Source organism: Mustela erminea, chromosome 2, assembly GCF_009829155.1.
Source record: "Mustela erminea isolate mMusErm1 chromosome 2, mMusErm1.Pri, whole genome shotgun sequence".
Classification (NCBI taxonomy): domain Eukaryota; kingdom Metazoa; phylum Chordata; class Mammalia; order Carnivora; family Mustelidae; genus Mustela; species Mustela erminea.
The window spans coordinates 159,898,463-159,924,439 of record NC_045615.1 but is presented as its reverse complement, the minus strand read 5'-3'; the positions used below and the strand labels follow the sequence as shown (position 1 = coordinate 159,924,439).

At 43.9% G+C, this 25,977-nt stretch overlaps 1 protein-coding gene and 2 long non-coding RNA genes across 4 annotated transcripts; 2 read left to right on the top strand and 1 right to left on the bottom strand.

The window, feature by feature from the left end:
- Positions 1–274: 274 nt before the first annotated feature.
- CCNG2 (cyclin G2) lies at positions 275–9,029 on the bottom strand. 2 transcript variants are annotated; one of them, XM_032334670.1, is made up of 8 exons: positions 8,773–9,029; positions 7,740–7,877; positions 6,952–7,089; positions 5,262–5,512; positions 4,994–5,072; positions 4,806–4,904; positions 2,492–2,697; positions 275–1,357 (listed from the first exon to the last, which is right to left on the bottom strand). In XM_032334670.1, the coding sequence occupies exons 2-8, from the start codon at positions 7,875–7,877 to the stop codon at positions 1,237–1,239; spliced, it is 1,032 nt and encodes a 343-aa protein (XP_032190561.1). In that variant the 5' UTR covers positions 8,773–9,029; the 3' UTR covers positions 275–1,236. The 2 variants fall into 2 exon arrangements, with proteins under 2 accessions (XP_032190561.1, XP_032190562.1); XM_032334671.1 differs by lacking the exon at positions 8,773–9,029 and having other exon boundaries at positions 7,740–8,083.
- Positions 9,030–9,146: 117 nt separating this feature from the next.
- Positions 9,147–11,273, top strand: LOC116585237. The gene is made up of 2 exons (XR_004283508.1): positions 9,147–9,708; positions 11,075–11,273. It is a non-coding gene; the product is annotated as an uncharacterized LOC116585237 (long non-coding RNA).
- A 2,994-nt stretch (positions 11,274–14,267) lies between these two features.
- Positions 14,268–19,508, top strand: LOC116585238. Its single transcript, XR_004283509.1, has 3 exons — positions 14,268–14,503; positions 15,723–15,787; positions 18,937–19,508. It is a non-coding gene; the product is annotated as an uncharacterized LOC116585238 (long non-coding RNA).
- The last annotated feature ends 6,469 nt before the right edge of the window (positions 19,509–25,977 follow it).

The window sequence follows — 25,977 nt, the reverse complement described above, 5'->3', positions numbered from 1 at the left end:
TACCATTAAAAAAGTCATCAATGTATGATTTATAATACAGAATACACAATAAATTATATTTACATGCAATCAGACTAGACTACTAGACACACACAGGGTAAAAAAATACAGTATTTTTATGTACATTTTTTAAGATTTACATTTTCATATACATATTATAGTTAAAAAAATTCTCTGTACAAAATCTCATGTGTACAGAGTTTGTAAATCCCTATTCTTATGGCTGTACCACCACACAGATATGCTTAAAACTAGAATACTACAAACACTTAACTTTTTTTTTTTTTTTTTAAACCTTCATATTCAGTCTTGGCACCCATACACTCATACCGTTATTTTTGAAATGTGAATTACAAAGGAAGTAACATAATCATGCAGACTTTTTGAATAGAAGAAAAAGAAATAAAATATGTCACTAGATCAACATTTATCAATTCCACAGTTACCTAGTTCTCTTCAACTTCCTGCACTGCTTTCACACAGGTGCATGCATAACTAACAGATTATGGATTGTTTTAATAACGTTAAAATAATACTACAGTCTGACAATACTTAGGCATTAAAAATGCAACTATCTAACAACCATAGCCTGTCAAGTATTTATTTCTGCTTCAGCAGAAACTTCAATTAACACATTACATACTAAAATTCACAGAAATGTATTATAATTCCTAAGTTTATAGAGTCTGCATCAGAGAGTAAGTGATCATTTAAAGAGGAACAAAACAACAAAATGTGTACGACACTGGAGAGTATATTCTCTGTTCGGAGACCGGAAAGTAGGGGAGATCTATGATAAACCATTCACGGGTCACCCCCAGTCCCTGCGAAGGAAGTGCTCGTACACTCCCAATCAGTTTAAATAGACAGGTGAAGGCTGTATAAAAAGCTTTAAGATAAGCTACACTATTCATCTTTAAAAATCTTCTTGAAAAGTAACAAACTGAAGGTATCAGCACCTTCCCTCCTCCCCCAAACAGCTAAAGATCGATGAGAAAAATAAAGTGCCAATGTGTAAAACATTGTTAATCGTTTAAGAGGCACTAACCCATTTGATGGCTTAGGATTAAATATGAAAATAGGCCAGATCTGATCTGAATAATAAATAGAAGGTAGGTATCCCAGTCTAAGCGATTCCTGTCTAGAAGGGGGGACGGACCAGAAAACTACCTACTCCCCCATTTATTGCTTTGAAATCTGTACACACACTGAATGCTGACACAGACAACTGGGTTTCTAAGACGGAAAGCACAGTGCCTGTGCCACTTTGAAGCTGAAAAAGAAAGTGCAGTCTTGGTCACTGGAAGGAGAGCTGCTCAGACTCTCTTCACAGCTCGTATCTTCACCGGAGTCCTCACTGAAGGGGGGAGAGAAAGACAAAGAAGATTCCATTTAGAAAATACTTAAAGATTTTACAAGCCAAATAAACTACTGAACAAGTACCTCCAGTTTCAGGATTTTTATATTCAAAATTTAAGCCTTACGGAGACAAAATTTAACTTATAGGGACTTCCTAAAATCAACTGTCATCTATTATAATCTCCTTAGAAAACATGTATTTTAAGAGGCTGAGACAAATTATTATCGGCCAAACTATTATTCTTGTACCAATTAATAAGCATCAGCAACTATACAATTCTGAGCAGTTCAAACCCAGTAAGTGGAGACGAAGGACAGTGTCTCCCACCGCACAGTTCTGAGGCCCTTCTCGCATTAGTAACCGTATCCCTGCCACGCTCAAACCAAGAAACCAGCAGCTATAAAAATGAAAACTTCTTGTTCTTTATCACTAGAGCATAAAATAACCAAATAAAATTATTCATTTTATGAACAAAAATTAACTGAAGGAGCCCAGTGGCATTTGAGCCAACGGTCGCCGTATCCCGGGACGTCTGCGGCGGCAGTGGGGGTCCCTCACCTTCCGGTCCTCGACCCCACACCCTCTTCTCACGGCACCACGCGAGGAATCCTACCACCCTGAGAAGCCCAGAGGGCCACTTCAGGTTTTGTTTGTTTTTACACTGAACTCTGTCAAAGAGCAAGGGAGATGTGAGGCAACCAGTTTTCAAAAAGGGAAGGAATGAAGTAAGTCAGACAGAGGAGAGACCAGCACCGTACGATCTCACTGACGTGTGGAATCTAAAAATGAGAAACACAAAAACCACACCTCATAGCCCGGTGGTTGCCAGAGGCAGGAGAGGAGAGCAGGGGAAGTGGTCAACGGAGGCAAACTTCCCAGTACAAGTCCTGGGCTGCAGTAGCAGAGCCTCCTGCTGTTGTTTTTGTTTAATAAAGAAAAAGAGGGGGGATGGAGGGGATACTTCTCGATCACCACCTACCTCTACCTCTAGCTGTTTTCTCACCCGAAGAAATGATGCTACTGGAGTGGGGGCTTTCTCTAAAACCCTGTAAGACTCCCAGGTTCCATTCTGAGTATAAAATCAGCATTATTTACTACGGGGAAGTCTAACTAGTCAAGGAACCTGCTTACCTTTCACTTTCATCAAAACACCCCCCTTCTGGTATCGTTGGCAGCTCAGGAACACTGTAGTAGCTGTTGTGGAGGTTCTGGGCTGTGCGCCTCGAAACGATCCAAACCAATTTCTTTAGGTCTGGTTTGCAACATTCAGGGGAAGAATATTCGGCGAGGCATTTAGAAACTAACTCCCTCCAATAAATGAACTCGGTGTCATTAACCTGGAAAAAAATAATTTAATGAAGAGGTTTGCTACCTTAGACTCACCCTGTAATGCCTACAATACGCTGATGCTCGGCGCCCACCAGCAGGTGCTCCTTTCTGATGCGGAATGTAACCTGGGCGTCAAGACTTTTTTAAAGCTCTCCAAGTGATTCTAATACACAGTCAAAATCTGGTAACCAATGGTTTAAGGGAGGAGCACTATAGGTATAAATAATTTACATAGACCCTAATAAAAATCTTTGCCTATTTTAAGGAAATACATTGACCCAAGAACATTAGGTTGTTTAATCAACCTATTATTAAATATGTTCTTTAACAGTCTCAGTGAAAGGAATTTCACATAACATAGCACTGTGTGGACTGCCAAAAATACGCATTTACATTAGGACACCAGATATATGCTAATGGAAAGTTAGCAACACGACAGAAAAGGCATTTCCCCCAAAGAGCACAGTTCCTCCCCCACTGAGGACTGCCCCAGCTTATTTCAATGAATACATTTTCACTCAAGGTATTTCCAGATAGGGGCATCTGGGTGGCTCAGTTGGTTAAGCATCGGTTTTCAGCTCAGGTGACGATCCCAGGGTCCTGAGATCAAGCCCTGCGACGGGCTTCCTGCTCGGTGGGGAGCCTGCTTCTCCCTCTGCCTCTGCCTGCAGATCCCCCTGCTTGTGCACTCTATGTCAAAGAAGCAAAATCTTCCAAAAAAAGGTATCTTCAAATATTACTAAAGGTCTAAATTATGAGTAAGTTCAAAATTTAAATGAAAACTAAGAAGTTATTTGCTAAAAAAAAAAATGCTTCACGAATACTTTCATCGCCAACAGAAAATGTTCTATCATCTTGGTCTCCATCAGCACCTAATCCAGCTACATCTTGACCCCCCTGCAGGCTGGCTGGCTCGCTTCTGGTTCTACAGACACCTCCTGCTGCCGCACCTAACAGCCTCCTTCGATTCTTTCTACGCTGGTCACTCACTGAAATTCCACACTCTTGAGCAGCAATACTTCTCGAAAACCTTCTTCCAACCTGACAGTGCGCGCTTGTCTCATGGACCCTCCTCCCCTCGCCTCCTAAGGGGGAAATCACCAACAGTGAAAACCCAGAGTTTCAAATGACCCCTAAGCAAAGAACTCCCACAAGTTTCTTATGGTTTCTACTAGTATTTCTTCATGAGAAATTTCAAATGTCAATCTCCAACTATAATTTATCCTGAGTTTTATTCTAGGCTGCCAAGTATCTGCTGAGTACCCACCTATCTGAAAGACCTGCAAGTACCTAAAATCATGCTGCTTTGATCACAAATTCATTTCTCCCAAATTTCCCTCAATGGCATCAATATTCTTCCCATCATTAGGTTCAAATCTTGGGTCATTTGTGACTCCCTCACTCATTTCCATGCTTGGCTCCCAAAACTATCTGAGCAGGATATCCTTATTCCTGCTGCTGACTCGCCCCTAGACATTCTCACTGTAAGCCCACATTTAAATGTTTCCCAAACCCTACTAGTCCTGCAGCTTCCTGACCGAGAGCCTTTGCTACCCAAACTATCATTGTTGAAGATTCTATTGGTCCAACTGGACTCGCAGTCCCAGTGCTTGAGTCTGTCCTAACAAAAGCCAAAGCACTCCCTATTGGCGCTAACACCCCTGACTGCAAAACTTCTCGGGTGGGCCAAACTAAGAGGTTTAAAAGGAAAAACATGGCTAAGTTATTTTGGTAGTGCCACTAGTGCGCTGACGATTCAGCCCTCCAGATGTAACGGCTGCCATTAGCGTACTTACTAAGTCTGCTAACTACTACGTATTTTAGAACAATGCGCATGGAGCAATGTGGACCGCTATGTCACCCACTGGCGAGAATGCCAGAGAAGGACAACTTCTGAACACAGAAAGAAGCGACGCTAAGTACTCAGGATCCCCCGCAGCTTCATACTGTCTGCGGCAAAGCTACATTTTGACAACCTCAACACTTGAGAGACAAGAAAAAGTACAAAAGCTCAAAGCCCCATAAAAGTATTACTTAATGTTTAAATCATCAGAAGGGAAAACGAAACATCAGGAGAGAAATCTGCTTTCGGGAACAAGAACTGAAGATAACTTACCTTAGAACGTTTTTTAACAAGGAGAAGAATTTCCAGTAATTCAATGGACTTCAACGTTTCTACTTCCAAATTGAGAAGGCACAAAGCTAACACAGATGGCTAAAAAAAGAAAAAAGAAAAAGAAGTTGTTTTTTTTTTTAAATCAGAATAGAAACAGCAAGACATATGCAAGGAAGAAATCAACGTACTTTTGCTTTTGAAAAGGTGAGTCGGCAGTGGCAAGCTTTCAGCTGAGCTTCCAGTTTATCCAGACTCAGGATTTCTTTCCTATACAATGAAAAGATAAGACAAAATATTTATTTATTAGACCTCCAAAGATGTAAATGACTTTAAGAATTTGCTGTTGAAAGTCCAAGCTGAAAATTTAGAAGAGCAAAACTATAAATTTCACTGGCACTGTAAACTGTTAGCCACAGCGACGCTAAGTACAAAATTTTTATTTGTCATCCCACTGACCTTTCGGATGTATGACACAGGACAATAGTATGGTACAAGTGCAAAAAGTTTAAGGCAGTAGTTGCTTCCAATTCATAGTGCAATTTTTCTGAAATTATTTTTTCCATCCGTTTGATGTCAGAAGCAGTACATTTACACTGACTAATCCGGATTACATCGTGAGTGGATGGAACATTGCATTCTTCTTCAATTATCCTAGCAGCCAGCAAAAAACAACAGACTCCAATGCAAGACAAATGCTTGGGCTTCACCTGAAAAACAAAAAAGAAGAATGCTTCTAACCACCATCACTCTGATTTAGCAAACCAGGCCCCAAGATATTATAATGATGTCCCTAACTCAGACAGAACACTATCTAGCTGCTTCAAGTACTTACTCTTACTCACAATTATACTGAATCATCTTTACATTTTAAACTGAGTTAACTTCCCATTTTAAAAAGGCATTTTAAGCATTTAAATTAAGTAATTTAAATGCAAATTCAAAAGGTAGCTTTTTTTTTTTTTTAAAGATTTCTTACATGAGAGCCTTGGGTGGCTCAGTTGGTTAATCGTCCTCTGTCTTCAGCTAAGGTCATGATCCGAGGGTCCTGGGATGGGAGCCCTGCAGAGGGGTCCCAGTTCAGCAAGGGCTCTGTTTCTCCCTCTGCTCCTCCCCCTGCTCGTGATCTCTCTCTCTCAGATAAGTAAATAAAATCTTTAAAAAAATTTTTTTAAAAAGATTTCTTATTTATTTACTTGAGAGAGATACATAGAGCCAGCACAAGCAGGGGGAGAGCAGAGGAAGAAGCAGACTCCCTGATGAGCAAGGAGCCCCATCCCAGGACCCTGAGGTCAGTACCTGAGCCAAAGGCAAACACTTAACAGACTGAGCCACCCAGCACCCCAGAAGGTAGGTTTCTAACACTGAATCATACTTTGTATTTCAAACATGAAATTCCTAAGAGTAGCCTCACCCAAAATAAATTAAGCCTTTCAACACCAAGACAATATAAACTTCTTTGGATATAAACAATACATGTGACTTGTCTTTTTATATTCTCTATTTAGGTATCAACCCACATTTCAGTGCAAATCTGCCCAAGAGAAATATTGCATCACTTGTGCAGAGTGGAGCATATGTAAAGCTGCCGTGGACAGATGGCTGCCCTTTTCTTTTCTGTGTCCTGAAAACTGACCCAGCAGCTGACAGCAATCCTATTGGCCCAAGAATCACCACATTTTTCTAACAGTTGCTGGTTAATAAGACCATGGCTCCCTGCTTTGAAAAAGACTTCTCGCAGGGAAGGCAGTAGGTCATCTTTAACATACCCTTATACTTCTATTTGTCATGTTCCAGTATTAGAAACAACGACGCTCCAAGAGAAACATGATGGGAGATAAAAATACAAAAACCACATTCTAAGGACTGCATAGGTACATTAAGTAATACCTAAAAACAGCGGTCTCCGTTCTGTCACATCATCAGAGAAGCTGTATCAACCGTAACAGCGAGACATAAACTACAACACAGTTAATTCTGTAGTCCCTCACTCTGGCACTGAACGTCGTAATTCCAATTAAAAATGTTTCTATGTAGTGACATAATTACATTCACTTGTCAAACGTTTATCGAACACTCATACGCTAGGCACTGTGCTGAGCACTAGGTTTAGGAAGATAAAGATGCGTATACAAAAGGGATTTGATACCTTCATAAGAGCCAAGAATCTATCTAAAATATTGACAGCCAGGACAAAAGTTTCAGTGCAAGATCCAAAAAAGTTGGTTAAACTCCTTAAATCTTCTACTTTGGCATTTCTCAATCTTGGACACAAAGTGTTATCATCCTGCAATTAAAATCAAGAACCAAAATTAACAACTTTCCTAGAACTAGATGGATAAATACACACAATTAGAATCAAATAAAGTCATTTTTTTTTCTTAACCTTCAAGACTACGGGAAGAAAGAGCGGTACCATATAACTAATGATACTTTTTCAAATACAAGACACACATCTCTATCAAGGCTTTGTAAAAATACACAGCATAAAATATACATATATATGCACAGCATAAATGCCTCAGCAATCCAACATAAAGTGAACTGTTGTCACACTTCCAGAGAATTATAGCGGAAATAATTCCCCTATAATAGAGATCGTTTGTTTTACTTGAATAAAAAGTCTAAGAGCCCACTGTGGAGTATCTCAGGGGCAGAGGGGATTCCCACAAACGAAGCACTCCGCTCCCGGGGAGTCCCCCACCCAGAAGGGGCAGGCTGCGGGCGGCTCGTCCGGGGAACACTTCTCTGGAGCTCAGGGCACTCTCATTCTTGCATAACCCTGTACGATGCAGCTTCGTATTCCAGAAGACAGATTTTGGTCTTAAGAAACTCTGCAGCCTTTACCCTTAAATCAACTGGGGGCGCGGGCAGGGGGAGCCGTCCTTCTCCGAGCCCGGTCAGCTGCCTGAGAAAGGAGCCCTTCCGGGCGCTTACCTCCGGGGTAGCCTCGATCAAGCTCAGCCCTTTCTCCCGAGGTTGGAATCTCTGCTCCTGCTCCAGATAGAGGCTCAGCAACCCGAAGAGCTGCACCCCTTCTCGACCCGCCGAGTACTCCGCCCCCAGGTCCTTCATCTGCAGCGAAGACACGGCGCGGTTAGGGGGGACCCGGGGCGGGGGGTGTGGGGGGCAGGAAGGGGCCAGCGCCGGTACCTCGGGCGGGAGGCGCCCGGCACACCCCGCGGAGCCGCGGGCGAGGGGATCCGTCACGTCCTCCCGAGCCCCCGCGCAGGCTGCCCCCGCCTCCGGGGAGGTGTGGCAGGGGGAGGGGCCGCGGCCCGGCCGCCGGCCAGCGCCGGGTCAGACCGGCCAGCCCCGGCCTCCCGGCCGCCTCGCCAACAGGAAGCCGGCCCCGGGCCGCGGCGTCCGGGCGGTCGCCCCACCGGAGGCCGCGGCGGGAGGGGCGTCTCCCCGCGGAGAGCCCCCGGGGCCGCCGGGGCCGGGGTGGGCGCCTGGCACAAGGTGGGGGGGCGGGGAGAGAAAGTCTCGCGACCGAACAAAGAAGCGGAGGGAGGAGACTGCCGGGCCCCGCCTCGCCCGGGGAGCCCCGCTCCGGGAGCCCCTGTCGCCGGCGTCCACCCCGAGCCGTCCGCGGCCGCCGCGGCGGAGCCTACCCCGGACCCACCCGAGGGGCGAGAGCGCGGTCCGAGAGCGGGAGGGCGGCGGGGCCCGTCAGTCGGTCCGCCCGGGCCCGGACGACACCGTCGGTCCGCGGGCGCCCGGGCGCCTCCGCCGCGCCGAGCCCCGGGGCTGTCAACCCCGGAAGCGCCACCCCAGCGACCCCGCGATAAAATGGGGGGCGCGACCAAGACCTGCCTTCGGCCTCCCCGACTGCGCCCCGCCCGCCAGCACCGCCCGCGGAGGCAGGGCTGGGGTCGCCCCCGGGCTGACGAGGGGGACGCCGACAGCACCCCCGGCCCAGTCCCCACCGCCAACAAAGAAACCCCGCGGTCCCCGCGAGCCCACTCACCGCGCCGGAGCCGCGCCTCCACCCGCCCGCGGCGTCGCGGGCCGCGGCGGGGGCGTCCGAACCGGTCTCCGGAGGCCGGGGACCCGCCGCCTCAGCGCTGCCCCCGGACCCGCATCGGACCCTTCCCCCAGCCCCTGCCGCCGCCGCCGCCTCACAGCCCGCGCTTCATCCCGCTCCGCGGCGCCCACCCTCCCGCTGGGGCGCAGCGCCGACCCCGCGAGCCCAGTCCCCGGCGGGCACCGCTGCCTCCGCCGCCGAGGCCCGAGCGGATCCCGTGTTTTTGTTTTGAGTTTTCGACGCCCCCAAGGGGGCGGGGCACGTGACTCCCCGCGGAGGGATCCGCGGTGCCGCTGAAGCCTTTGAAAAAGAGTCCCGCCCTGGGCCAGGGTCCGCGGCCGGGTTTGCGCCCTCCTTTCCCGCCCTGGGCCTGGCCGAGCCGCCTCTCCCTCTCGATCCCGGGCGGAGGGTGAAGAGCCGGAAGTCGGCTTTCTGCGACTGATCCGGGGACGGGGAAGGAAAGGGGCCGGTAGGCTGGCGAGGCGGAAGGAGACAGTTTCTGGTCGCAGTGCACCTTTTAAAGGTCCCCATTTGTTTTGCTTTTGCTGTTTTGAAAAGTCCGCCCAAAGCAGCCCGCTCTCCGATTGGATACTGGTCGAGCGATTAGAACGCGGAGCAGCTGATGCAACCTCGAATGCGGACTGGCTGGCCGATTCGTCTTCGAGCCCTCTGATTGGCTTTCGTCTTATCCGGAGCTTCTATCTTCCAAGGGGCCTTAGCAACTCTGGGGCCCGGATTGCGCATGCGTGAAGCTCCGCTGGCGGAGAGAGCTGACCCTGGGGTCCAGGTCTTGGCGGCCGCCGCCGCGGGTCCCTGCGGTGTCCCCCTCCTGCCCCCAGAGAGCTGTGGGAGGGGGACAGCCTTTATTCCGTGCTGCCGGTGCGTCTTGCTCTAACCTGTCACGTTCTCCCACGGCCGTGGGGCGCCTGCAGGAGGGTTCGGGTCCCCGTGCGCTCCCCGTGCGCGTGCGCTCCTCGGCGCCTCACCCCGGGACGGAGGATGGGGACGGCGGCCGGAGCGAGTCGGGCGGCGGGTGGGGCGCAGGAGGCTCGTCGGCGCGCTGCTCCTCGACGGACGGACCTCGGCGTGTCTCCGTCAGGAGAACAGACGCGCACGGGGGCTTGGCCCGCGCGGACAGGGCGCGCGGACGCGGCTCGTCCCGGCCCCGGGCTCCGGAGGGGGCGGCCGCGCTGCTGTTCCTGCGGGAACCCGCGGGGCTTCCGGGGCCTCGGCCGCCCCTAAATGACCCCTTGCCGTGCATCCTAATTAGCGCCACCGTGGAGAGGCCGCAGCTCTAATGAGGAGGAGCCGGAAGCAGAACCAGGGGTGCCTTAGGCCAGAGACCGCTGCACAGCGAGTGTCCCGGGGGACCCCAGACTCCCGGCCGCCGGCTTCGCGCTCCTCGGCCCCGCGGCCGGCCAGGCGCACGGACCCAGCTCTGTCGTGGGGCCGAGGGACCGCTGGCTGCTCCCGCACGGCTTCTGTGAGTCGTCCTGTTCCGTGTAAAACGCACGAAGGCGCCCAACAGCTTTACACGCGCTTCTGTCTTCTTCCCGGAGCGCGAGCCGTCTCTGCACAGCCGCCTAGACCGGGGAGCCGGGACCGCGGCCGGGATCTGCAGCAACGCGGGGGAGGGGCATTGGAGAGCAAATCCTGCCTGCGGAGACCGGGCCTTGTTCGGGGTTTTGGAAAAGAATGAAAATTCCATTAACAGGTTACTTTTCAGTGGTTTGCAGGTTGCCTAATTTTGTGCGATACTTGTGTGATTTTTTAAACATCGTTAAAGGTATTGTTTTTATTTGACATGAACTTTTTTGCTGGAAATCTATGCTGAAAAACATAAATGAGGGTATGCAACTAACATGGAAAATAAAACTAAGATTAGAATTGCACAGAGGGCAGCTCACTGCGGTGTATAAAGAGGCTCCAGAGAGAGACAGAAAGCAGCTGGACAGAAAACATGCACCATGAGAGTAAGGAGAGTCTGTGGCCAACAACGGAGCTTGGGGACTTTTTTCAAGTAGGAGGGCCAAGGTAGAAAAGGAACATAAGATATAAAATAAGGGATGTGAAAGAGGAAATGTAAAATTGTGCGGTAGATTTTTTAAATAGAAATGGCATAGGCCAAAAGGAAGAGATCAAGAAACTGTCCTTGACTGAAATCACTGACTGTTAGAAAGTTATACAAAATGTATACTATGTGATATTTTGTAATTGGTAATTTTTTTTTTGTATCTTTTATCAGGAAGCCTGTTCAAAGATGAGAATAAGAATAAAACAAGAAAGCTTGCTAGGTGGTGTTCAGTTTCCTGGTCTTGGCAGACTCTTTTCAGTACAGGAGAAAAGAAGGATCCAGTGGTCCCAAACAGAGCCCCTTGTCCACTCAGTCCACTTACCTCTCTAAGATAAAGGAGATGGCGATCATTAAAAAATATTGGTCAACTATAACTACTTGAACATCATCCTTTGTTTCAAAACACCTCCTTTCAACAATGATGATATTCTGGGACAGAAAATGATGCGAGTTTTCTCCTTTTGTTCTGTTGATTTTTTTGGTTGGTTGGTATTACAGCCTTTATTTTTTCATTTTTCACTTTTTTTTAAATGACAGACTTTCTCCAGGCTCTATTTTTGTGTCATCACTTTGGTTTACTTTGCTACAGCTGTGGGTCTTATTTATTTAAAGGACATTCTCCCCTAGGCACCTGTCAGCTGCCTTTCAGGCCTTCCTAAGCTTTCGTGGGGGTCACTTTCCTGCATCAAACACCCATACAAAATAGGGAATCAGGCATCTGGCAGTCCCCAGGAAAGACTTTCATTATAAGATACTTGGTCTCCTACAGCACAGTGGGATTGGGTGACACCCTGTCCCCAGTAACCTCATGAAGGACAGACAGGGAACTTGTTGTCCTCAGTGACATCTGAGACTGTGAACCTAGAAGGTGGGCACAGAGCAGGAAATAAGCAGTAGCACAGCCACAGAAACAGTGCCATCATTCAGTGAATTCTTGACTTCTGAGGAGTGTCCTTCAAAGCACTCAACATTTGAGCGTCTACCTTGGAAGGAAAATAGAGTGTGGGCAAGCAGCTCTGAACCTCCTTCCCTTCCGTACTTGGACTTCCCGAACTGAGTAAGGCGCCAAAATTCCCTTACAATGGTGAGATAGAATCTTTCTCCTCACAAGGGAAAGTATTAAACAATAAATCTTAACTTTTCATCTAACATTTAATGAATATATATCCGATGCCTGGCATGGTTCTAGGCCTCAGGGATACAAAAATACGTAAAAAAAAAAAACAGTCCCAGAATATGCCCTGGTACATTGGAAGTGTAGGCAAAAGCTCTAAGCAAGAAATCAGAACACCTGACTTTGAGACCCAGCTTTCTCACTTAATAGAAACAGCACCTTGAATACCTTGAATGATGTGAGTTGTCCTGAACCTCAACTTTCCAATCCAAAAAACAGATAAGGAGGAATAGTCACCAGGGGGTAGTTGTTTCTTCATATGTAAATATCAAATAAAAACTTTTGTTTTTGTTGTTTAGATTTTATTTATTTATTTATTTGAGAGAAAAAGAGCTTGCAAGCAAGCATGAGTGGGGGGGCAGGCAGAGAGAGAAGCAGACTCCCTAGCAAGTGCAGAGCCAGACATGGAGCTCGATGTGAGGTTCGACATGGGGCTTAATGTGGGGTTCGATCCCAAGATCATGACCTGAGCCAAAGGCAGGCGCTTAACCTACCTAGCCACCCAGGCATCCCTAAATAAAAACATTTGTAAAAGTCCTTTTACTGTATACACTTTCCCTGTTAGGATTTGCACAATGTTGTGACTTCTTGAGGAAAAGGAAGCGACCATCCCTAACTTGACCAAAGGAATTCGGTAGAAAGCAGGCCCAAAAGGAAGGATCAAGACTGGTAAAGCTGACATAAGGCCGCATTCCCTTTCCCCTCCATTCACTCTTTCTGGCTCCATGTCTTGGCTATTTTCTCATTGAGGTGTTTTGCAGCCCCAAACTGCCCAACAAAGAGGACAGGAATGCTTGCTGGAGGGAGAGGAACAGGGCAAGCTCAGACGAAGCTGCGGTGCCATCTTGAAGTGATTCAGCTTTTTCAACCAAGTGCTCACATTTTTAATCTGAACTTGAAAGAATGAGATAATTTCTAGGCAGACAATTCATCCCTTTCTTCAAGCCATCAGAATAAAAGGGAACATCTCATAGGTTCTCCTTTACGACTTCCTCATGGACAAACTCCAAATCTGAAATTAGCAAATTCAACATTTATAATCTATTTATTATATAGATATCTTGTTGTCAATGATGGAAGCATGTTGTATCTTTCCAAGGGAGTGTTTATCAATGCAACGGTTAGTGACATTCATAACACAGTTAATTCTGAGATAGTAATGTGCTCGGTCTTGAAACTGTGGGACTTACCCACACCGTGGAGACCTTCTGGATGAGCACAGCAGGTTTTCCAGCCAGTCAGGTTAGACCCTCCCAGCTCCACTAGCCCGCACATGAGTTAGCCTTCTGCAAACCATCTCTGAAACCCTCGAACTCAATGTGCATTTGACCTCAGTGTCCCAACTCATTACCTTAGTATCCAGAACCCTTTCTGTTATGCTAAAAGTTAACTGAAATAAATGGAGTAGCTTTGAAAGGGCATCAAGAGACTGCTAAAGGATTATGCCACTGATAATAGAGCAATGCGTGAAATAAGAGCCGATTATCTCAAAATGGTGGGTCTGTCACAAAGCAAATATATTTCAAGTGACAAAGAGACACCCTTCTAATATTCACGGTCCCCGGCCATGAATTTACATAACACATTATTCTTCTATGATTTGTTCTGAGCACCATAACCACAACCATCACAATGCTGGGAAGTTGATACTGTCAGCAAAGAATCATTTAGGAGACATCTGTTGAATGTATCATCTTAATCCTAAAGGAAGTTTTCATTTTCTGTGAAAGTAATTATCTCTTATTTTGATCTCAAATGGAGAGGCAATTGACATTTAAGATGATATGAATAAGTAAAATAAGCTTAAATTTTGGTTTTGTTAATGCTTTAAAGTGTCTTCAAAATAAAGGGTTTTTTTTTTAATTTCTAAAAAGAAAGATAGCTTTATAGCCAAGATCCTCAGGTCTGCCTAATTGCATATATTAGTATGCTATTTAACCACGTTTTGAATAGGAAATTCTGGCTACATGCAAGACCAGAAACGGGTTGAAGCTTTACAGTTGGGAGGAGTTCTCTCTAGCAAAAAGAGTAGAATTAACAAATATGAAATAAGATATGAAAGTGAATATTTATCATGAAGCAAATCAAGAAAAAGTATAAATTTTTTAAAAGTTTACATATATTAACTGTTCCCAGTCATTTATGATTTTGAGGTAAATCACCCTAAAACTTAGTGGCTGAAAACGACAATCATTTTATTATCATCACTCACGGTTCTAGGGTCGGCTGAGCTCAGCGAGGCTATCCTTTCTCGGGGACTTTGACGAAGTTACACTGAGATGGTGCTTGGGCTGGAGCCATCCTGTGGCTCAGCTCGTGTGCCTGGAGAAGGCTGTGACTTTACACCTTTACACCTATGTATATGGTCTCTCTGTGTGGTCCTTCTGTTTCCTCATGGCTTGGTGACAAAGCTTGAAGAAAACCAGGTGAACACAGCATCTCCTTTCATGAACTATCCTTGGCAATCACATCATTTCTATACTCATTTCGTATTGCTACTGTAACAAATTGCCACAAATTTCGTGGCTCAAAATAACACAAATTTATTATCTTATTGTTCTGGGTGCCAAAAATTTGAAATGAGTCTCACTAGACTCAAATCAAGTTGTCGGCAGGGCTATAATCCTTCTGGAGGCTCTGTGGATGATACGTTTTCTTGCCTTTTCCAGCTTCTTGAGAGAACTACATTCCTTGGCTCGTGGACCCTTTCTTTATCTTCAAAGCCGGTATTGTAGAATCTTCTAATCTTTCTCAACTCTGACTCTTTTGACTTCCTTTTCCACTTACAAAGATCTTTGTGACCTTTCTCATTCACAGTATGAGCTGTAAAACTTGAGGACATCACTGAAAACTGGCCATACTCAGTAATTAGTTTGTCTGTTTCCTTATTGCAGAAGCATATTTATGTTTTATGTTATCTTAATCAGTGTCAATATTTTATACCAAATCAGCGAGAAATTTTTTCTTTAAAGATTTTATTTATTTATTTATTTGACAGACAGATCACAAGTAGGCAGAGAGGCAGGCAGAGAGAGAAGTGGAAGCAGGCTCCCTGCTCAGCAGAGAGCCCGATGTGGGGCTCGATCCCAGGATCCTGGGATCATGACCTGAGCCGAAGACAGAGGCTTTAACCCACTGAGCCACCCAGGCACCCCAGCAAGACATTTTTATCAATAAACTGCTAAGGTATAGTTATAAAACTTTTTGCCAATGTTTCTGGCTTCAAACTCTGATTACCTCTTCACAAGATTACAATTCCCCATTGAATTTTTTTTTTTTAATTTAGCCTTTCCTCTAGGGTGACTTATCATTTTTTTAAAAAAATTATTGGTATCTTAAAACATTTCTTTCAGTTTTACAACTCATTCTGGACATCATAATACATCATGAAAAGACTGGATAAAGTTTTTCTTAAATAAGACATCAATCCTAACACATAATATTTGCATGTTTCCAAATTTCAGTTAAAACAGTGTCCCCACTTCAGATCGGTGTCCCCAGATCAATTTCCCCTTAGCCACATCCCAAAATACTGGTGGACACTCCAGCACTTCCAAACACAAGAGAACATGGAACAGCAGAATTTGACATAGAGACAGACAGCAGCCTTAACCAAGTACCAATGTTTTTCTTTTGCAAAACTAGGAAAAGAAATGTATGCGGACGCTCTGCTAGAGCCCATCCTGAGACCTCAGAAAGAACCTGCGAGGGTGAGCTACATTTCATTAGCTTCACCGTAAATCCACACTTGGTAATCATTAATTACCGGTCAAGCATTATACTAAGTGACTTATGTGTATCGACATAATTCTAATGCCTGTGACACACACAGATGCTGAAAGGGAGGTCCAGAGGGTGTAAGTAACTTGATTCCACACCAGACAGTGGCAGATTCAGTGTTTGCTAGCGACAGTCTGATTCCATGACCCACGCTCTTAACCACTATTTTCCGTAGTTACTCTGGTATCAGGAAGAAAGAGAATAAAACTCCAAATCAGACATAAGCTTCACCACTTAGTGTATTTCTTATTAAACTCATGTAAAATGGTTGCATCAGTAGTTTAGATTAGGCTAAACCAAGACAATTTGGATTTGGATATTTTATTAGTAAAATTAATCAATAACTTACGCACCTACATACTTTTGTAATGTGTTTTTCTTTTGTTGTTGTTGTTCTCTTACATAGCAAGAGAAATATGCTTTTTCTCTACCAAACTAATCTGAAAAGAAAGTATCCAGATAGAGACCAGGCCTATCAGGATTAACCCTTCACCTTGGAGTTTGGATTAAGTGTTTCTAACAAAGCACGCCGATTGTTTTGAGCACTACTCAAATCCCAGGAAAGCCAAGAAGGGAAGAAAAAAGAGGCTCTTTTCTTTCTGCCTTTCCTTAGACATTGCAGGGGGATGTCTAAAGGCTTGAAATACCATGTGATTATGTCATGGCAGTAGCCTGCAAGTATTTCGGTGCCAGAGGGAAATTGCTGCTATGTTCTTATTGGTCCTAATACTGGGCTATTTTGTAGACATTTGGGCTGTTGTCCATTTTATGACGTATAAGTATTTTTTATCTTTATAAAAAAAGGAGAATGGGGCACCTGGGGGGCTCAGTGGGTTGAGTCTCTGCCTTTGGCTCAGGTCATGATCTCAGGGTCCTGGGATCGAGCCCCGCATCAGGCTCTCTGCTCAGCAGGGAGCCTGCTTTCCCCTCTCTCTCTGCCTGCCTCTCTGCCTACTTGTGATCTCTCTCTCTGTGTCAAATAAATAAAATTTTTAAAAAATTTCACTTCATCCATTGTTAAATTAATTAATTAATTAAAATAAAATAAAAACAGGAGATTGTGAGCAGCAAACTCTCTGATTGCCCTACCGTGGCTGGTTATGCTCTCCTATTCTCAGAACCTGATGAGGAAGTCAAGCTCTCTGATCATTAACTGCTAAAAATAGCAGTTTTGAGCCTTACAGCCTGTGCTGGACAGAAGGAAGGTGGACATGGGGAGGCGTAGCCCAAATACAATACGTGGAAGATACTTCATTTGGCGTGAACCCAGAGGTTACCAACTTACCGTGCTTATTGTGTTGTGCAGTGTTTGTAAGTGCTATGATGGCAGAATAGCATTATCTATAGATCTTGAAACATTATAGACATTTATTGACTCATTCTGCATGAAGATTAGCTTACTAGAATATTCAGGGTTTTGGAGCCATGTATTTTATAAATGTAGCCCACACTGCATTTTAGATTTTTGCTGCTTCTTTGTTCAGTTTAATAAACATTAACAGGGGAGACGCCTGGGTGGCTCAATCATTAAGCGTTCCCCGCCCCCCTGCATCGGGCTCCGCTTCTCCCTCTCCCACTCCCCCTGCTTGTGTTCCCTCTCCCACTTGTCTCTTTCTGTCAAATAAATAAATAAAATCTTTCTTAAAAATTAAAAAAACAAACAAACAACAACAAAAAACATTAACCAGGCAGCTGCTCTATTGGAGGCACAGTGGTAGAAATAAAAGACACAAAGTGGCTACAGTTAGACACTGCCCACAAGGAGCTCAGAACCTAGTAGGGGAGAACCAAGTCTATAAATAACAATATTAATATGTGATTTGTACAACTCTACGGCTGTGTACAAAGTATAGCAGCAAGACCCTGAAAGAAGTTGGATCAGGAGAGGGAAGGGAGATGAGGTAAATCTGTACAGAGGAGCGGGTTCTTGCTTGCTTCTAAAAAAGTTGCTTTTAGCATGTGACGATATCTACTTCCTTCAACCCCAAATGTTATATTCATTTTTTTTTTTAAGATTTTACTTATTTATTTGACAGAGAGAAAGAAAGATCACAAGTAGGCAGAGAGGCAGGGGAAAACAGGCTCCCTGCTGAACAGATAGCCCGAAGCAGGGCTTGATCCCAGGACCCTGAGACCACGACCTGAGCTGAGGGCAGAGACTTAACCCACTGAGCCACCGAGGTGCCACAATATATGCATCTTTAAAACTGAGCTGCTTTTGTCCTAAGAACAGATGAGCAGCGTCTGAACTACTCAAGAGTACATGGTGGTAGAAATATCACCTTCAGAATGTTCTTTTAACACTCAGATATTTGTGAGATTCATTATCTTAACTAAAACTACTCCAAGTTACATTTTATGATTTATTTAGGCTAAGTCAGAATATTGCCATTTCCCTATAAATGGAGTATTTTAACATATTTTCATTATGACTATAATAAAAACACATTACAGAAGATGTAGAAAAAGGAATCACCTATAACCAAACCATCCAACACAACTAATGTTATTGTGGTGACGTAAAAATCTGCTGGTCTCTTTTCTGACTTTTTTTTCCAATTGTGCTGTGAAATATACATACAAGAAAGAATATATAGTTGACACACAATTTAAAGACCTTTGATAAAACAAGCGATATCCACAGTAGATAAAGTCACATGGTAAAAACAACTTTTTTAGAAGCAAGCAAGAACCCCCTCCTCTGTACAGATTTACCTAATCTCCTTTCCCTCTCCTGATACAACTTCTTTCAGGGTCTTGCTGCTATACTTTGTACACAGCGCTAGAGTGGCACAAATCACATATATATCAAATCAATATGTAGAATATAAGTGGTACCTTTGAAACTTCTGGATGCCTTACCCAGGTCACATCCCCCACTCTCTCTCTCCCTAAAAGTACTTCTAGTACTAAATTTTCAGTTAATCATTCCTTTCCTTTAAAAAAAATAGATTGCTTTTTATATAGCCCTGAATAATATATATTGTTTCGTGTTTGAATTTTATGTAAGTGGAATCACATTGAATACATTTCTCTGTGACCTCTTTCAACAAAATCGTTTGTTCGTTTTCCTTTTTAGGAGAGAACCTGAATGGGAGCCCCGCCTCAGAACACTCAGCTCAACTCCCCAGCTCAACTTCATGTTTTTGAGCTACCTGCAGGTTTGCCTACAGCTAGAGCAATTACAACGACATGTCACATCTTATGAACATGCCACTCTCTATCAGCTTACTGTCCATGGATTTGGGTTTCTTTCCGGTTCATCACTGTTAGAAAAACGTCTGCAGTCCATGCCCCCCCCTTCTGTGCACACAGCCAAGAGTTTTTCTATATTAGATTCGTGGAAGTGGAACGTTGAGATCTCAGGGCATGAACATTTTCAACTGGATTGAGTAGCACGAGTGGGTTTCCAGGGCAGTTGAACCGATTTCCACTCCCATCAGCTGTCTCTGTGAGAGTTCCTGTGGTAGCTCATCCTCACCAATATGTTACCTGTTTTCATGATCCATAAAAATAAGGGTCAGAATGACATACCTCTGTATTTTTTTCTTTATATAAAGCTAACCACAGAGCAGATGCTTGATAAAAATTCTCTGGTTGCTTGATTTTGGAGACTACATTCTAGAAAATTCAAGGCTCCTATGCTTAAACATATCATTGCTATATGGGACAAAGCTTTGCTTTTATTTTTAAATTAATACATACATACATGGATACACATACATGCAAATACATACATACATATGTACATACACTCAGAAACACAATAATATGTCATCTTTGATTATTAACACAAGACATGGAGCAAGGAATACTATTTCTTCAGTTAAAAAGGTATCCTGAAGTTTTCTGCCTCACACACACACACGTGTATGTACAAAGCATATGTGGGCACGCGTGTATCTGTATGTTCCTCCTTAGATATTTGTATCCATTAATAAAATGGGTTTTAAAACACTCTAACTCTATGTGCTCACTTCGGCAGCACATATACTAAAACACTCTAACTTGAATATAGAAATCCATTTCACGAGCTCACCATTTGAAGCCCCTGATTAGAAGTTCTCAATTGTCAATCTGTGTAGAAATCAAATTAAAAATACATAGCTTGAAGTTAGGTTAAATATCCAGATATCCAAGAAGAATGGTTAATGGTTTTGGTGAATCATTTGAAACTCTAAATTTACCATTTCTCTATTTATATCAGATTTTCATCCTCTTGTCATCCCTACCAATTTGAAACCACGTTTATTTAAAAATATAAAACTGTTGCTCCTCTATCAAGGTGATCAATTTCGAGACAAACTTTGAGAATTTTAAAGCTGAAAGCAGTTTATTTATGCAATTTTGACATATTTCAAAATCGGCAAAATATTTAAAAATTTAAATAACAGTTAAAAAATAATGAAAGCCATTTCTTAATAAATACTTGATTTTTATCTAAAGTTTAAATGACTACTGAATGATAATAGATTAAAAGGAGTAAGATAAATGCCTTCGTTATCTAACATTTTTGAGAATTATTAGAAAAACAATACTTTTCAGAAACTTCAATTGCAGAGAAATTGTGTTTCACCAGTTAGGAAGGATAATGAAGTATCAGAGAATATAAGCTTTCTAGTATCATACCTGAGGAACTGTATTGGGTCTCATATTTCAAATATATATGCTAATGTTCATTAACAGCCCTTCACTCTTTTTAATTTCATTAAGCAAAAGTGGGGTGGCTGGGACTGACAGGGCCTGAATAATCTGGTTAATTATAAGATCTACATTTTTCTTTGTATTGTACAGACTTTCATTTCACAATAAATATGCATATGCCTGACCTCAGCGGTCTAAGAGTTGAAAGATCCTGAGGGGCGACCGGTGGCTCAGTGGGCTGGGCATCTGACTCTCCGTTCCAGCTCTGGTGGTGATCTCATGGGATGTGGGCTGGAGCGCTGCCCGGCGGGGAGTCTGCTTGAAGATTCTCTACCTCTGCCCCTCCTCTGATATGCGCGCGTGTGTGCCCATGCACATCTTTCTCTCTCTCTCTCAAATAAATAAATAAATCTTAAAAAAAAAAAAAAAAGGGAAAGAAAGAAACAAAGATCCTGAAAGAAACAAAGATCCTGAAACCAGGAACCAGCACACTTAGCCCTGTATGTTGTCCCTGTCCCCTACTAGCTGAGGGACCTCTCAAAGTCTCTAATCCCACATTTGTAAAAATGTGAAATAACTCCGGACTATCTCACAAGATTGTCTGGGAAGATTAGGTGAAAGAAAAGACATAAATGCTATCAGTAAACCATAAAGTGCTAAACAAATGTAAATTATTGTAATTATTATTGTTTTTGTTATTTGGGGCTCAAACTTCAGCTTTATTGTTTAATATCTCTATGACTTACATGGCAAGTGACTGAACTTTTTAAAGCCTTTTTTCTTACCTGGAAATCACAGTTTTATAAGGATTAAATGAAATAACGTAAGGAAAACTTGAGCACAGCTTGGATGGGGAGGACTTAGAAGGGTAAATATTATTTCTTATCCTATCTTATTACCCATATCAGGGGGAAAATTGCTTTGAGTCACTCTTCAAATACTCACAATAGATTATACTGAACTGTCCACACGGTCAACGACCTGCACTCGAGAGAGACCCAAACTGGACACCCATGAAGCCATGGCAAGAGAACAGATCTTTCCTCTCTCCAGAGCTAACTGCCGTTATGAAAAATGAGCCTACTCTTCTTAGTTAAAGGGGTGAGCCAATCTGGACACAAACTATGTAAACAGATTCTGTGTGCTGAGAATATTGTTGCAAAGCCCAAGGATCAACATCACTATTATTTGATGATTAGTTTATTTATGATTATTATTATTTTATGATTACTCATAAAATGATAAGAATTAATAATGCTTGCTTACTTCATATAAGGACAATTCAATCATGACCTATTTCTTTCTTATTCAGAATACAAATCTGTGCTCTGTCCTTCCTTATTACCCCTTTCTACAACTAAATGGGTTTGGCTGTCTCCACCCAGCCGTCTTTTTCCCATGGTTTTTGAGAGGTGGACAAAGTGGGTAACCATGGAGAAAAGCCATGTGCTACTTCTCACAGGCTTAATTCAGCTTCCCCTACAGCCCTCGAGGTCAGAATCTCCAGGAAGATCATGACCCAAATTCGGGCTAGTGACGTGCCAGGGAAAGCAGACAGCTGTATGGGACAATTTGGCTCCAAGTGATACTAACCATTTATGTAATTCCATAAAAAAAAAAAAAGAAAAAAAGAAAGAAAGAAAGAAACTTAAGTGATATACAATTAAAAAGTATAAAATTTTTGGTGTATGGTAGTATGTGGCATATAAAATGACAGTACTGTAAACCAAGTAGATATTGTTTTATTTCTCCATAAATATGTAGCAACTGTGTTCCCAGAAGCCACTGGAAGTTGAGAGTAGCCTAATCTCTGGAGTTCCATCTGGGAGGAGGCATTGCTTTTAGATTACAATCCCAGTAGTGATAGAAATTTCCAGGGCCTTCCACTTGACCCATTTTTGCCATAATGGTCCTCACTGTGCAGAGGTTCAGAGGAATGGTTGTAGAACTTCTGATCTTATCCCAGCCAGTTGCACAAGTATTGGGAATCAAACACCTGTTTATTTGTTAATGCAACCGAAGGAACTTGATCGTTGGGTTTCAATGACTCTAGAGTGTACACATGCGTTCTGTTTTAGGCCACATGTTTTATTTCCTTTTGTATATGGGTTTGTTGTGATCATCAATTTCTTATTTGAAAAAAAAATGGTGTGACTCATATATTTGCCTCGCTGCTGATGATAATTCATTGTTTTTGTTCTCAGGGAACAATAAATCCTGTATGAATATTATCAGCCAGTTTTTAAGTTTTAAGAATGGTATATGGTGTCAGTAAATGACTTGGCATTACTTTGAGGTGCGAGACAATCAATTAAATGCGCTTATATCACATCGTATCCTAATATTAGAAATATATTAGCATATACACTCTAAATTAATTACAGACTCTGACTGCTTCAATTTTCTTTTGGAAGAAGATTTTCCCCACTGCCCAAAGAGAGCTTGACTGGGACTTGCTAGGCATGATACTGGTATCCAAAATGCAGTTGATATCCTCTTGATTATATATTAGTTTTTACTCTGGCACTTCTGGAAAGTTTTCTAAAACAGCACAAAGAAAAATGATGAGGAAGAAAACATTCACTTTGGCTCAATGAGCACTTCATGAGCAACTATTGTGCACGAGGTATTTTGAAGGGCACTGGAAAAAAAGAGACAGCTCTCACAGTTTGGTCAAAAGGCAACACATAGATAGGTCATTCAAATAAAATATAGTAAATGCTATAATAGAAGTGAGCACAAGGCCATGGACATGCAGAGGAGGAGCTAAAATCTTCTCTACTGAATTTCTGACTCACTAACCCGACAGCCTACTGGATATCATTAACTTCACAGCATGTTGGAAAGAGAACCTAGAAACTGTCCCATTCCAATAACTCTGTAGCAGAAGCTGCAGGCGCCCTGTTCATTTTCTCTGGCCCTCAGAGTCTGCTCAGGCTGTACGTGAGAAAAACCCTCAACCAATGACAGGATGGGAGGTACGTAGACCAGCTCTCTCTTAATGCAGGTAGGATAATTCTGAGATAGGATGATTCTGTCATATGTTCTACAACCATTCCTCTGAACCTCTGCACAGTGAGGACCATTATGGCAAAAATGGGTCAAGTGGAAGGCCCTGGAAATTTCCATCACTACTGGGATTGTAATCTAAAAGCAATGCCTCCTCCCAGATGGAACTCCAGAGATTAGGCTACTCTCAAAGATCTGACAACAAGCAGGTATAATGAGACCTGTAGTATCCCCATGCACTTTGCCTATTTGAGCCCTAGGGAGGTTGGATGGATGCTTGGGAATGACTGTGCAGTACGGCAGACTTAATCAGGGCCCTTCCGATGCAGCAGCTCTTTAGATGGAATCTCTTTCCTGGAACAAATCAAGAGCCCCTGGCACCTGGTGTGCAGCTATTGATTCGAAAATGCTCCTTTTCCCATATCAGTTTGTACCAGTTGCCATTTGCTTTTACCTGATGTAGCCTCAGCACTGTGTCCGCTTCCCTGCTCTCTGCCGTACTAGAGTCTGCAAAGATTGTGCTTATCTTGACAGTCCACATGAAATCACACCTACTGCACTGACGGTGTTATATTGGTTGGCCCTGATCAGGACCTGAAGAGGAAGTAGCAGGTATTTTCTGTAATTTAGACCGAGCTAGCCGGAGAATAGGAGTTAAACCCCACGAAAATTCAGGGACTCATTACATATGTGAAGTTCCCGGGGATCAAATGCTACGGAACCCCTGAGGGCGTCCTTCGGAGTGGAAGAGAATTGCCGCAGCTTGCACAGTCTACCTCTGAAGAAGAGGCGCTGGGTCGGCCTTTCTGGACTTTAGATGTGATATGCACCTGTGTGAGTGGGCTACTTAGGTTCCACTTTCAAGTAGTCTGCAAAGCTGCCAGTGTTGGGGGGGACCAGAGCAAGGCTGGGGGGCAAGCCGCTCTTCTTGTGACCCGGCAAACTCGGTGACACGTGGACTCTCTCTGGCAAATGGGAAGCTGCGTGAAGTCGCTGGCAAGCAACAGTTAGAGAATGAAGGGGAGAACTCAAGGTTTTGAAGCCAATCCAGGCCTCTTCTGCAGATGAAAGTCTTTTCAGAAACAGCTTCTAGTGTGATATCAGAACTGAATGCCTTACGTATATTCTGAATTTCCCATTATGAACTAGGTGACCTTTCTAGCCATAAGGCTGGGACTACACAGAAGCAATCTGTCATCAGATGGAAATAGTATGTAAGAGATTGAGCCCAGGCAGGTCCAGAAGGCACAATTAAATTGCCTAAGCAGGTGGCTTACACTCCTGCAACATCCACTCCTGGCCCATCTTCAGTCCGTATCTACAGCCACACAGGGGCGTTTCTTACGACCAGCGGAATGAGGAGAAAGAAGCGGAGTCCCGATTTACGGATCCATATCCTGGGACAAACTGGGACGGACAGTCGCAGCATTACAGTTCTACTCAGGGCGAGTCTCTGGTCAGTGGTAAAGGAAAATGCACCCCAAAGGCAGAACTTCGAGCCACATATTTCGTTGACCACTTTTTCTGAACTGAGAGCTGGCCAGAGTATGGACTTACCATGGTTCGCGGGTGATCGACAGCAGCTGGATAGATGTTCAGGGACTTGTTAAAAAAAAAAAAAAAAAAAGGATTGGCATGATGAGGAGGAGCGGTCTGTGGCAGACATGTGGACGGGTCTCTCGTTATAAGCAGAGAGAAGTTGTCTGTGAAAACCCTCCAAAGAGCATCTATCACAAAGGAGGCTTGCAGTGCTCATGCAGGCAGGAAAAAAGGGCAGGGCGGTCTGTATCTACTGATCAGCTTCCTTCACCGGCCACTACAGGGCTTGCTCATCGGGCCCACGTGTCATGTGATCACAGTCGCAAGATTGGAGGCTGTCTGTGAACCTAACAACGTGGACTGACCTAGCCACAGTTGTGGATGAGCGCAGAACGGGCCGACATAAAGGATGCATACTGAGTCCCTGGGGGACCAGCCACCTATCACGTGCAGACTCCTTACAGTGGGTCCCTACATCACGGGAGAGGCACAGATTTTTCCCCACTGAAATAGACATAGATTTTGGATATAGATTTGCCTTCCCTGGTTGTAAGGCTTTTGCAAGTGTCACCATTTGTGGACTTTCAGAGTGCTTTATCCACCATCATGGCGTTCTGTGCAAGGTTGCTCCTGGTCAAAGAATTCATTTCACAACTGAAGAAGCACCCCAGTGGGTTTGTCCGTGGAATTCACTGATCTTACCACACAACTGTCACTCAGAAGCAGTTAGCTTACAGGAGTGGTGGAGAGCCTCCTGAACTCACAATGTCTACGAAGGGGTGGGCTTCTAGCATACAAGGTAAAAATACTCTATATCAGCAACTACTATATAGTGCTGTCCCTTCTGTAACCAAAATACATGGGTTCAGGATCCAAGGAGGAAGCGAAAATGCCTCCCCTCAATATTACACTTAAAGACCACTCCCAG

What these genes read in the sequence shown, in the direction of transcription:
- CCNG2 (XM_032334670.1), bottom strand. Translation starts at nt 7,877, where the DNA reads ATGAAGGACCTGGGGGCGGAGTACTCGGCGGGTCGAGAAGGGGTGCAG. An exon ending in TCACCTTTTCAAAAGCAAAA is followed by an intron (nt 4,905 to 4,993) that starts GTACGTTGATTT and finishes TTCTTTTTTTAG; the next exon opens with CCATCTGTGTTAGCTTTGTG. An exon ending in TTGTTAAAAAACGTTCTAAG is followed by an intron (nt 2,698 to 4,805) that starts GTAAGTTATCTT and finishes ATTTTTTTCCAG; the next exon opens with GTTAATGACACCGAGTTCAT.